General features: G+C 40.5%; 1 protein-coding gene across 4 annotated transcripts in view; it reads right to left on the bottom strand.

Annotated features, from left to right (window-relative positions):
- ADAMTS19 (ADAM metallopeptidase with thrombospondin type 1 motif 19) overlaps positions 1-12,705 on the bottom strand; it is a 223,286-nt gene that overhangs the window by 167,615 nt on the left and 42,966 nt on the right. For all 4 annotated transcript variants that reach the window (XR_011389707.1, XM_051844182.2, XM_051844183.2 and 1 more), the window contains one exon: positions 3,149-3,314. Coding sequence is in view for 3 of the 4 variants with exons in the window: in XM_051844182.2 (XP_051700142.2) it covers positions 3,149-3,314 (166 nt within the window). In the remaining variant the exon portion in view is untranslated. The remainder of the gene's footprint in view (positions 1-3,148; positions 3,315-12,705) is intronic.

Raw genomic sequence — 12,705 nt, 5'->3', positions numbered from 1 at the left:
GGGACTAGAACCCTGGGTGCTGGTGCCGCAGGCAGAGGATTAGCCAAGTGAGCCACGGCGCCGGCCAACGTGTGGTGTTTCTTTTCACTGAAACATCTTCCCCACTGACATATAACAATGTATGTGACAATACCCACATAGGTTTTTAATTGTCACACATAATCTCACTTGATTCTAAGGACAGTCTTCAAGTTCAGGTATCACTACCCCATTTTCCGTATTAGGAATGGGTCATTAGAGAGATAAAGTTAAGGAAGCGGTAGCATAGAGATGTGAACCCTGGCAGCCTGAACCTAAAGTCCATGATCTTAACCTGCACACCCCTTTCCTTCTTCTCCCCCTAGTCTTGATAAGTTTTACTTGATCTTTGAGAATCAAGTACCCACCCTCAAAAGCTTGAGTCTCTTGCAATTCTTATTACACTACAGTATACTTGCTGACTTACCAGTGTGTCTAAAATAACATATGCTTCACCTCTTGAGAATAGGAGCTGTGTCATTTAGCTCAACATTCCTGTAAGGAGACCAACTGTGCTTATGTTGCAAATAAAGAAGCCCAGGCTCAAAGGTTTAAGGGAATTGCACAAGATTACCTAGCTGGAGTGAGACCAAAGCCGAGCCCTGAACCTGAGGCCTCTGTCTGAACCTCATGTGCCCTCCCTTCCTCTACATCACTTATAAATAACACAGGAAACTCGTCCTAAAATAGGAAGATCTCTATTTGGGAAAATTCATGCAATCAACACATATAAACATTCTAATCTGCCAAAAACATTAAAATGATGAGAAGGGTAGAGTGGAAAATTCAGACTAAAGATAAGTGAATTTCATAATTCTACTTTATAGAGATAAATACCTTAACATTATTTAAAGTTGAGCCATGGTATTAATATGCCAACACATAAGCCTGAAGCAAGATAGGAGAGCTACAGTTGCGCGTATCAGTTCAGACGAATGAATATTTATTTATTTTAAGAACTATTACTTCCTAAACTATTTTAGAATTTCTGGCCTTTAAAAGCATCTTAAAACAGATGAGCTTAGTAAATCATCTATGTGATCATAGCCTAACACTGCTTGCATACCAGTCCCTGAAACAAGCGAGTGAACATTAACATTCAACAGTCTCACCTTAAAAACCTATCAGAAACATTATGATTAATTTCTGCCAAATACAAACCCTGCAGTTATGCTTTATTAAATTAAGAAAACTGTTCTCCATGTATGACGGCATGCAAAGCCTACACTCATCCTCAGTGGATGTGAGTGATTACAACAGCTGAAACATACTCATCCAAAAGTAAACAGCAGACTGTCAGCAAAACTCACAAAAAATCTCTAAGTAAATTAAATCCAAGTTTTTGTTGTTGTTTTTATCATTTCACAAACCCAAAGTTTTCTTATCCTGTTTTCTACTTATTGCTAACACTGTAACTTCAGTTGAGGTATCTTTATCTCCTTTGTATCTACAGTTCTTAGAATAGGGATGAGGGATATATTATTAAATTGACTTGAATATGTACACTGAATAGTGTGACAGAGAGACTCATGACCACTTTTAAAGATAATTCCTATACAGATTGATAACACAAGCTTTCATACATACATTTGAAAACACAGATTAATTTCATATAAATATATTCTAAATATTAACACATTGTAATCTTTATCTGAATCTGAACACCCTAGGCAATCAATGACATGAACATCTTATGGCCTCTGCAAATGTTATTTATTGCCACAATTGACAACCTAAACTAGCCTCAAATGTCGTAACCAATTTTAGAATTGGCACCAACTACATTAAAATTTAGTCTTTAAACCAAAAATTCTTCATGAATTCACATGTCCTCTTGGAAATATTGCCCACAGTACTGAATATTCACTGAGATTTCTGGATTAGATGTCTAAAGATTTTTCCTAGGAAACCCTCTAATTTTTTTTAAATGTTGGCTGTGACTTTCAAGTTCTGTTAATGTAACAGAACTCTTTCATTTTCCTTAGCATTCCTGCAAATGTCACAGATCTCTGCCTAACGGAAGCAAGCAAGTACACGAAGCAGTCACCCTCATTTCACTTCTGTCAAGCACTGGCAGCCAAAAGAGATGAGGATTTGATGGCTGGAATGTTTATGAGCTTCTGAAAAACTCCAGACTTAGGGATTCAGATACTTATCTTAAAATTTTGAAGTAAAAATCTACTTTAAAGCATAAACCGTTAACCGTCTTCTAATTCCACTAATGTTAACCTCCACGATGACTTTTTAGATCGGGTAAAAAAAAATGATGCTTCTAGCCAAAGTAAAGAGATATCTGTGATGTTCTCACAGAAGTAGCCTAAAATAAGCTATGAGCTTATTTTGGTATTCAGTTTCAGGAGATGTGCAGTTCTCTCAGTGCCATTTCTATTCCAGGGAAGTGAACAGGATCAAGAAAGGTATATGGCGTGTTATGTTAATCTCCAAGATCCTTTTTAGTTTCCATTCTTTGATATTCAAATGTAATCATGCTTCCAATAAAACTAAAACTCTAAAATAGACTTAGTTAATTTTAACCAAAAACAGATTCTATATCATAAATAATGCTAGTAGGTAGTGTGGGGAGCAACTCGGACTAGACTAAGTTACTGGAATTAAGACTTATTCTATGCATCTGCTCTCCCACAATATGGTGCTGGGAGAGGAGTAAACAGCTTCTACGCAGCTGCCTCCAGTTCGACCAATAAACTGTAGGACCTGCTCCTGACTGGAGGAGAGCAGCGTGCTTGGCGTGTGGGTAGCAGAGTTGGGATTGGTGGAAGAGGACTATAAAGGAGGAGAGAGACAACATGCACCAGGAACATCCGGATAACATCTGAGCAGCCCCCGAGAGAGCCGGCCGGCGGTGGGCCACTCCCCCGCGGAAGTGGGGAAAGTGGCAGGGGGAGCTGCCCCTCCACAGAGGTGGAGGGGTTGCCAGCCAACCCGGGAAGGACCAGCAGCAAACCCGGGAAGGGCCGAGCAGACAAAAGAACAGCGCAGGGTCCTGTGTCGTTCCTCCGCGAATGGGGGAGCGACAGGTAGATGAGAGGGCCAGATTGATGGGCAAATGTTTTAAAGAATTCAGCGGACATCACATATGCAGTGAAATCCTTACAGGACAGGGCATTACCTGAAATGACACCACAGTAAGGACTGTGAAGGGCTGGCTTCTCTGTGACTTTTTCCTCCGTGGACCTTTTCTGCCTATAAGCACGGTGAGGGTGACCTGTTATGGCCACTGTATCATTGAGTGGCTCAATAAATATGAAGTCCTCATTGAGCTGTATGAACCCCATCTGCAATACATAACACAAAAAGACATGTAAGAAATGTCACTTAGAATGTACTTTCTAGGTTCTGCTACGTATGCAGTCTGCTTGCTTTCACAAATGTACACAGCCTTCTAGGTGAATAAATTTCAGCAACCCCTGGTAAGGCTGCCATCTTCCCACTTAGGAACTTCATCTTTATGTACTTTATGGCACTAGCATCAGCTCCATTTACTGAGTCCTCGCATGTGTGGGTGGGAGGCTAGATGCCAGCAGCATGCACAGTAAAGAGTCTGGAATGTTAAAGGCTCATTTTGGGAGACCCAAGGGATCACTTTCATGTACAGCATGTACAGAAACAGTGACACCGTTTTTAATTGCATATACCACACAATCCAATGTTTTGACAGTTACTATTTAATAAAGTAATCCATGTAACACAGCAAAGCAAGGAGACACAGCACGGAAATGAACCTACAAAATATTCTTACAATCTTTTAGTCAGCATTTTAAAAACCTTTGCAGAATAAACCAGAAAAAAAATGAAGCATCACTTACATAATAAACAAGTCATTTCATGTAGTGCCATGTTTTAAAAGGCATCCAGTTGTGGACAGAGGGTTAAAGATTGTAAAATATGATTATGGTCAATAAAAATAATGTATAGCAAGTAGCTATCCTTATAGTATTGAGGCCAAGCCTATTCACTTCTTTCCTCTGTTAAAATACAAATTTACTTGCAAGTAGAAAATAGTGTTCCACATGGAATTGTGACTTTATATTTAAATAATAAAAATTGAAAAAGATCATTAATGCATAGAAACAGCATATGATGTTATCTCTGTAGTATTTTTGAAAAAAATAATCACACAAAATGTGCTAATTAATACCCAATATGCTAATATTAAATTTCTTACTTCTGTTTTCATTAACAATATGAAATTTACATATAATTCACTTTAATTTGACCCACGCATAAGTAGCACTATAATAATATACTTTATTTCTTAAGATTTGATATTTTTTCTAAATTGCAAATTAAGAAAAAGAAATATATCCTGAGAATGGATTATGTTTTCCTTGAAAGTATAGTTTTTTTAAAAATTTTGTTTCAACTATTAGAGTGTATTGCATTTTCTATACAGAAAGATCAGGCATTTGCCAATGATGCTTCATTTCATTTTGTACATAACTGACATCACAATGCAACTTAAATCTAAAAATCTCTATTTTAATTTTTGAATTTTTTACATCACCAATAAAATTCTCAGGTACTAGAATAAGCAAGTTCTCCATTTCCATCTGTCCTCCTGCCTCCTCTCTCCTCCCTCCATGTATGTCTCTCTCCTCTCTCTGTCCCTCTCTCTCTTACACACATACATGCACACACACACATTTCTGGTTACAGGATAATGTAAAAAAGATCCACTATAATTATTTTTAAAAAATATGAGGCATAGATATGTTTGGGAAAAATGTTTTTTGTGTAATTTTAATGACTTCCAATGAGCTCTTTTAAGTTCCATATATGTGTTACTTTTCTCACACTGAAACTATCTTGAATTTTAAAGTGATTTTATGAAATCCCTAAAATTTTCCACTGTGCTTAACTTTTTGAGAAACAAGAGAATGTTAAACATAAAATGTGAAATAGCAGCCACTAAAGATGTAGTACACGTCCTCATGAGTTGAGCATATATAATTTCACATTATGTCTCATTCATCCAGATTGCAAACACATAGAAATGTATTATTCTTGTCTTTCACATTAGTTTAGAGATCCACTCAATATCTAAGGTCACAAATAAAACGGAGTGTATAGCTTATGATTAAAATCATAACTATGATGTTCAGTTTGAACTTACCAGGTAAATATGCTGAGGTTACCTAAATCACAAATTTGTGATTAAATATATTCTTTCAAGATATTAAAAACACAGCTACATTTATAACAAACCTTATAAAACTCAATTGCATACTAGCATATAAAATTTAAAACCTTAAGAAGAGATTTTAGGGGTTCATAGCTTACTGCTAGCCATGCAACCATGAGAAAATTACAGTGCCTTTATCTATACAAAAACTTTATACAGTGGTCTGGAAAAAATTTTTAAATAGATGTAATGTTTTTATCATGGGGTTTTATATTCAATAAATACTGTTAGTTTTATTAACAAAGACAACCATAATAAACAAAACATTCAAACATTTAAGTGCAGACTGAACTCACAAGAGACCAAAGCATCAACATCTATTAATTTTGGTGTCTCCCTATTAGAACATTAAGTATTATTTAACATAAATCTTTTGGTTTTCATTTTGCTTAGTTAGGATCTAGAAACTTCCATAAAATTCTTGCATTAGAATTATCTATAGACATTTAAAAAAAAAAAAAAACAAGGCTACTTTAAAAAGGAAAAAATGTTGGAATAATTATAATTATAAACAGTGATTCACTCATTCAACACATGCTTACTGTCTGACCGTGTGTGCCAGACTCAGGTCACTCTGCATCATATTTAGCACCAAGAGTCATAAGGTACCCACTCTGAGAGCAGGACCCTGCCCTCGGCACACTCAGCCTTCCCGCGGGGCTCTGTGCCTCTCCAGACATTGGCTTGCAGTATGGCAAATGGCAGAAAACCTTGAAGTTCTGTGTATCCCACAGGAGGCTCACATTTTCCATTAACAAAATGGACTGTGTTATCCACACTGTGGTTTTACAGGGTGTGGAGTAACACGGACCCATATTAACCTCTGCACTGGCGCCCCCATGTCCCGCAGTCCACAGTTTGGCAGCATTTGTTTCAGTGTAAACATTACTCTCTCATATGTAGAAGGAAAGACAATATTATCTGAATTAACACAATACATTATCTAAAACAAGTGCAAGCTATGTAAGGGTTTTTCTCCTGGATTGTCCCTTTTAAATTTTTTCAGATTGATTTAAACTATTTGGAAACATGTCATGACTACATATGGAAACAAATCTATGTAACTGGGGGAAAAAAAAAGACAATTTTCTTGATGGTTAAATGAAACCCAATGGCTTGAATATCCTAGAATAACCAGGCCACTGGTTATACACCAATGTAAGGTGTATGAAAACATTGGTGAGCCACTTTAGGCACAGGTGTCTTATTTGTAAGCAATAGGAACTGGCATCAGCATATGCTTATCAAAACATTTAACACAAATGTCTGATTCCCTGCATCATCTGAAATTCTATGTAAGTCTGACCTTAATTTCTTCAGGGTTTTGGCATGCGGGGAGAAGGGCGGCATAGTCATGTTCTAGTAAAGCATTATATAGTTTGAAATATAAACATAATGTAGGACTTGGCATAAATTGTAGTACCATATCTTTGTTTTGTTTTATCCAAATCAAACGTTATTTCAATATTTCTATAACTGGGAGTGACTTCTCACGTATTTCCATATTTATATCTACATATAAATTTGTGTGACAATATACTTCCTCTGCCACATATATCCTATTGTCTCATCATTCTAAAACATTTCTCCTGATGCATACCACCCAATGTTTCTCCAACCCTAAACAAAGATATGTAAGGTACAAAATTTTGATAAACTCTTGCCTACCTCCCCATTGTTATTTTTCCTATTCAGATTTCACATACACCTATAGCAAACAAATTTTAAGAACATATATCACATTTTAACATATTTCAGGATAACATTTCCTTGTGTTGTATCCTTTTCTTCCCAGAAGGTCACTCATGCTGTAAAGGGCTACCAGTTCTTCAAAATTAAGCAGATCCTCTCCTGTCTCCAAAGGAATCAATGTCCTGCCCAGCCACCTAAACCTGGTCTGCTATAGTTACTGGTTCAGGGCTCTCTGATTAGACCATGGCCACTGGAAGGGAGGGCTTTGGTCTGGTCCATATTTTTTATGAAAGGGTACCTTGCTTTTATCTCAATGGACTTGACTTATTCTCTTTTGTGATAAAATAAAACATCAACTCAGTGCTCTGAAGAGCACTGATTCACTCCACCTGGGGCACAATCACACTGCCATTTCTTCTATCCAACATTTCCCATGGTGCCTTCCTTATATGCTCAACGACCTTCTTTCTTGGCCAAAGGTCTTCAAAGAGAATCATAAAATCACAATGACAGAAGGAAACTGCTCGTCTGGGCATTGGAAGAGTTTTTAAATCAAGAAAATAAAGCCTTAGAAACATGATATGGCTTGCTCTAAATCACAGAGGGAGTTCTGTGACTGTCGGGCCTGCAGGCTAAGTATCCCTTGTTAATTTTTGGTTTCAATATGTCACTCTATATTTGTGTGTTCCCCATGCTGTACTCAAGTCTCTACCAACATTCTTGGCCCCATCCCCACACACCCAAACTTAAGAAATTGTCCTGAGGTCACCCACAATTTCCTTTTATTTTCTCCTCTAAGGTATGTGATCTTTGGCCTCTTTCTTCTCAAATTTGCATTGCCTTAATTGTCTACTCTTTAAATAAGCATGTTCCCCTTTCCCAGGCTGATCTAAGACCTGCAATCTTTCTCGGCATCTGTCGCTCTCAATATCTCGAGAAACCCCCTCTAAGGAAGTGATCCCCACCTCCACCTGCAGTCCCTGGCTCCTCTTGGGAGACACACTCCTTGTTGCCCTCATTTGGACCATCCTTCACAAAACAGCACCTCCTCTCTACAACCGCGTAAGTATCTCTCTTCATAGCCCTGTCTTTCATCCAGTCACCCAGGCTAAAATTACATAATTCCACACCTTCCTTTCAAATTGACTTCAAAATATTTCTAAGACAACAGTAACAGAAGAGAACAGCTTGCCTGTACACCAGGCACATCATATGCACTGTTTCTCTTAATCTGCACACCAATTTTGGGACACTTAGGCTAATCTCACAAATTTCGTAGTTGAAAGAATTAGTGTACAAGAGATCGACTGTGTCCTAAGATCACAAATCAGTGCAAAAGGAAACAGGATTCAAACCAAAGACTGGCTGGCTTCAAGCACAAGCTGCTTTGATGAGGCTGCCTGAGAAAAGCTAGGCCTGCCATAGGACTGTTATTTCAAATAACCCTCATCTTTAAAAATCTTGCACTGCAGATCTGGATATCAAACACAACACCTCACCGATGGGAAATATCTAAAATTTCATATCAATAGAAAGGCTGGGTCCCATCCCTCACAGAGTGAAAAACAAAAAGATTCAAAAACACCGCAATGAAGTCTTGAACTGGCAGCATCTCAACAGATAGATACCCAACAGGAGTTGAAAGTGGCCACCCAGAAGGTAACAGAGAGTCTTCCAAGAGGAAGCGTGAGAACCCCCGCCCAGGGGCTGAAGGGCAGCTCCCAGGAACAGTCTCCCAGACATGCACCTACGTGGCGCACAAGAGAGCATCCATCACAAGCACTCGGCAACAGCTCTCCACAAACACCGCCACGCACCCAAGCTCTCTCCTCTCCAGCATCCCACACAGCAGCAGTCCTCGAGAAGCCAGAGAAAGCTTTGCGTAGGCGGACTGGAAACTCCAGGAGGAGTAACGGGCTCGGGCTCCCTTCTCCCTACCTCACTGCTTACCATTAGTGTGCAAGAAAGCTGGAATGCAGGGAGAACGTGGCAGAGGAATGTTACAGTGATGTCGACTGGGAAGGTGTGATGATCCAGGAATGAATATTTTAATTACCAGAGACTTTGTGTAACTAAATCTACCAGGGTGTTTCTGAAAACCTTAAAAGAAAAAACTTTAAAAAAAACTTAAAGAAAACACTCCTGTTTCACTCTATCCCAGGAGGCTTGTCTACTTACTGAAAACTTACATGTGCATAAAGTGAATTCAGGTAGTGCCGAGTAGGAAGTGCGGCAGGAACGGCCCCCTGGAGGAAAGACACCTGAGCAGACAGTGCGAGCGGTGGCCAGGCCCGGTCATGGAGGGAGAGCATCGGAGAGGGGGAAGCCAAGGTCTGGCGTGGGAACAGACCTGGCCTGCGGAGGAGAGGGAAGGCCTGGCAGCGGGAATGGAAGGACACACGGGAAGCAGCTGCTAGAAGGAGTCCCTGGGGCTCTCTCCAGCACCATCACTTTCCGGGACTCACATTCAGACACGGCCCCGATCAGAGTCCTCCTTCCGGCTCTCAGCCCTCCACCTTCTCCTGGGCAGGCGAGACGGCTCCTCGTGGTGCACACTTCTAACACCGACACGGTTTATTCACATAACAATCACCCTGGAACGGATTTCACTCCTGCATAGGAAAAACCATGATCTCTCCTCCACTTCTTAATACACTGCTCCCCTGCTGTCTCTCTCTCTCTGACACGTGACAGAGATACGGTTTAAAAACACTTCCAGGCCGCTGCGGCTCACTAGGCTAACCCTCCGCCTAGCGGCGCCGGCACACCGGGCTCTAGTTCCTGTAGGGGCGCCGGATTCTGTCCGGTTGCCCCTCTTCCAGGCCAGCTCTCTGCTGTGGCCCAGGAAGGCAGTGGAGGATGGCCCAAGTGCTTGGCCCTGCACCCCATGGGAGACCAGGAGAAGCACCTGGCTCCTGCCACCGGATCAGTGCGGCACGCCAGTCGCGGCGGCCATTGGAGGGTGAACCAACGGCAAAGGAAGACCTTTCTCTCTCACTGTCCACTCTGCCTGTCCAAAAAAAAAAAAAAAAAAAAAAAAAAACCACACACTTCCAAAGTGTACTTTAAAACTGCCCTAACTGAACAGCATCTCAAGCCTGACAATCAGTAGCAGCTGTTCTCTGCCTGTATGCTGAATCAAGGAAAGCAAAGTGGTAATGACCGGGAAACCGGAAGACAGAGTCCCAATCTGACATTTAGTTACCCAAATCACCGACACTGTTGTCACGTTTCTCACTTTATATTCTGATTTTTGCTCATATCAAGAAAACTATTGAATTTCCTATATTTTCTTGAATCCACTCATGTTACTGTGATTTCTTATGCTTATAATTATTCTTAATTAGTACTTTGGGATGTCTATGAAAAATTTTAAAGTATAGATTTTATTTTAAATCCATTTATTTGTCAATCGGTCTAGCCAAACACTAGCATGTTCCCTGTATCGTCCTGATGACTAATGTGTGTTACAAATGTACCTACTGAACACCTGCATGGAGCAGGATGCAAGCCACTGAAGATGCGAACATGGAAACGGATCATTCTCTGTCCTCAGGGACCTTAGATACCAGGAGAGCGGACAAACATCACATATTCAGATGAATTATAAAATGTGCAATAAAGAAACGAGTAAAGATCTGAAAGAAGTAAAGTGAAGGTTGAGATGCTAGAGAATGTGGCTAAATAAAATCTTTCAAAGACGACAGCATTTGAGGCATCCCCTAAAGTCCAAGAAGAAGTCAGCCATACAAAAGAAGAACCTAAGTGGGAGAACAGAGATGGTGTCGCAGGCAGAGGGGTGCCACGCACCAAGGCTACGAATCTGGGAGAAACACGCTAGGAACTGAATATATCTATTTGTGTTCACTAAAGTATACACTTTGGGGATAGGTATTTGTCCTAGTGTTTAAAATGCCATATCAAAGTGTGTCTGTTCCAGCCCAGGCTCTGCTCACGACTCCTATTAATTCCTGTTACTGTGCGCCCTGGGAGGCAGCACGTGACGGCTCAAGTAACTGGGTCCGTGCTACTCACACTGGAAACCTGGACTGAGTTCCCAGCTCCCAGATTCACCCTGGCACAGCCCTGGCCACTGCAGGCATTTGGGCAGGGAACCACTGGATAGGGCCCGTCTCTCTCTCTTTCTCTTTATTTCTTTGCCTTTCAGGTAAATATTTTTAAAGTGTTCAAGTTAAAATTGTTATTTCTAACAATCTATGCTTTTTCCCTCATGTGTTTATGAAACAGTAAAACATGCACTTAAATAAATGAAACATAAAGACTAAGTAATACAGCTATCCTGCTTACTAATAGAGAGACAAGTAGCAGGAGAAGCAGGGCTGGTCCTAGAAGGCAGAAACCAGGAAGAGAGACAAAGGGCAGCACATTTTATTTTTTCCATTATAATTCCTACAGCAAGCACTGAACTTGTAAATGAAGTACCTACATGACCTAGCCTACTGTCCGATGCTGAAGAAAGCCTAGAATGGAGAGATACAAGACTCGTTGGAAGGCTACTGTAGTAACCGCAGCAATACCCAGGAGTGGGCATTTAGCCTACCAAAGACACCATGCCCCACATACAGTGCCTGCCTAGGTTTGACTCCTGGCTTTGGGTCCTGACTCCAGCTGCCTCCCAGAGTAGACGCTGGGAGGCAGCGGATGATGGCTCGTGTACCTAAGTCCCTGCCAGCCATATGTCCTACCTTGAATGAATTCAGAGCCCATAACCTCCAATAGGCCCAGTCTGCCTCTTGCAGGCATTTGGAGAATGAACCAGCAGATAAGATCTCTCTTTCTCTCTCTCTTTCTATGCCTCCAAAATTAAAAAAAAAAAAAACCATTTACTTTTAAAAGACAAAAATAATAAATAATGGTGGCATTGATGTAAGGTCAGTGAGAAAAATGCATGGATAAGCAAAGATTCCGTTAAAAACCTGCCAAGTGGCATAGAGCAGAGGCAGTAACATGAGACACACAGATACATACATAGACACACATATACAACAGCCCAAAAAAAGAACAGAGAGGTTGGCAGGGTGTAATTCAGATATGGCTCTCAAGAACAGAATAAGACATTCAGGTTTTACTTGAAGCATAGTTTGAAACAGCTGACAGCAGAGAGCACAATATGACATAAATTCTGAACAAGACCATTCCTGTTTGTCTTTGGAAAACAGAACGTTAGAGTGACAAGGGGGCAGTGGGGAAGGTCAGTTTGAAGTTGGTTCCAACAGTCCAGGTGCAAGATCACGGTGGCCAGAATGATGAAGCAACATATGGTGGCTGTACTAATGACAGGGAGAAAGCAAGTACATGGGAGATTTATTTTGGACTCTCCTCCACATCAGCAGGCTACAAGCCAAGGGTGTCCATGGTGTGATGTTGGAACATGGGCTAATGCGGGATAATGCTGTAATTTCAGTCCCGAGTGCCCAAGGAGCAGAGACAGGTGTCTCTAAGACTAAAACTCAAGAAAGCAGGGAACTTGAGAAGCAGACAACAGCACAGCAAAGGAGACCCAGGAGAAAGGGCTGATGAGGTGAAAGGAAAAGTTTGAGTTTGCATACTTTTCCTTCCTCAAAAAAAAAAAAAAAAATCAGAATTAACTCTCAGGAAAAAGCTCTTCTCCGGTTTGCTCCGAGAACACCCTTATCTGTATCTAACCCACACTGCTCAAGTTGAAAAATGCAGTACTGCGATGCAAGATGATCAAACACATGTGCTTGTGTTTTTTGTTAAATTTTGTTAAATTCAACAGCACAGAAACATTTCCATAGCTTCATCAATCA

The sequence above is a fragment of the Oryctolagus cuniculus genome, chromosome 6 (assembly GCF_964237555.1).
Source record: "Oryctolagus cuniculus chromosome 6, mOryCun1.1, whole genome shotgun sequence".
NCBI lineage: Eukaryota > Metazoa > Chordata > Mammalia > Lagomorpha > Leporidae > Oryctolagus > Oryctolagus cuniculus.
The sequence above is the reverse complement of the archived record's forward strand: the minus strand, read 5'-3'. Positions and strand labels throughout refer to the sequence as shown.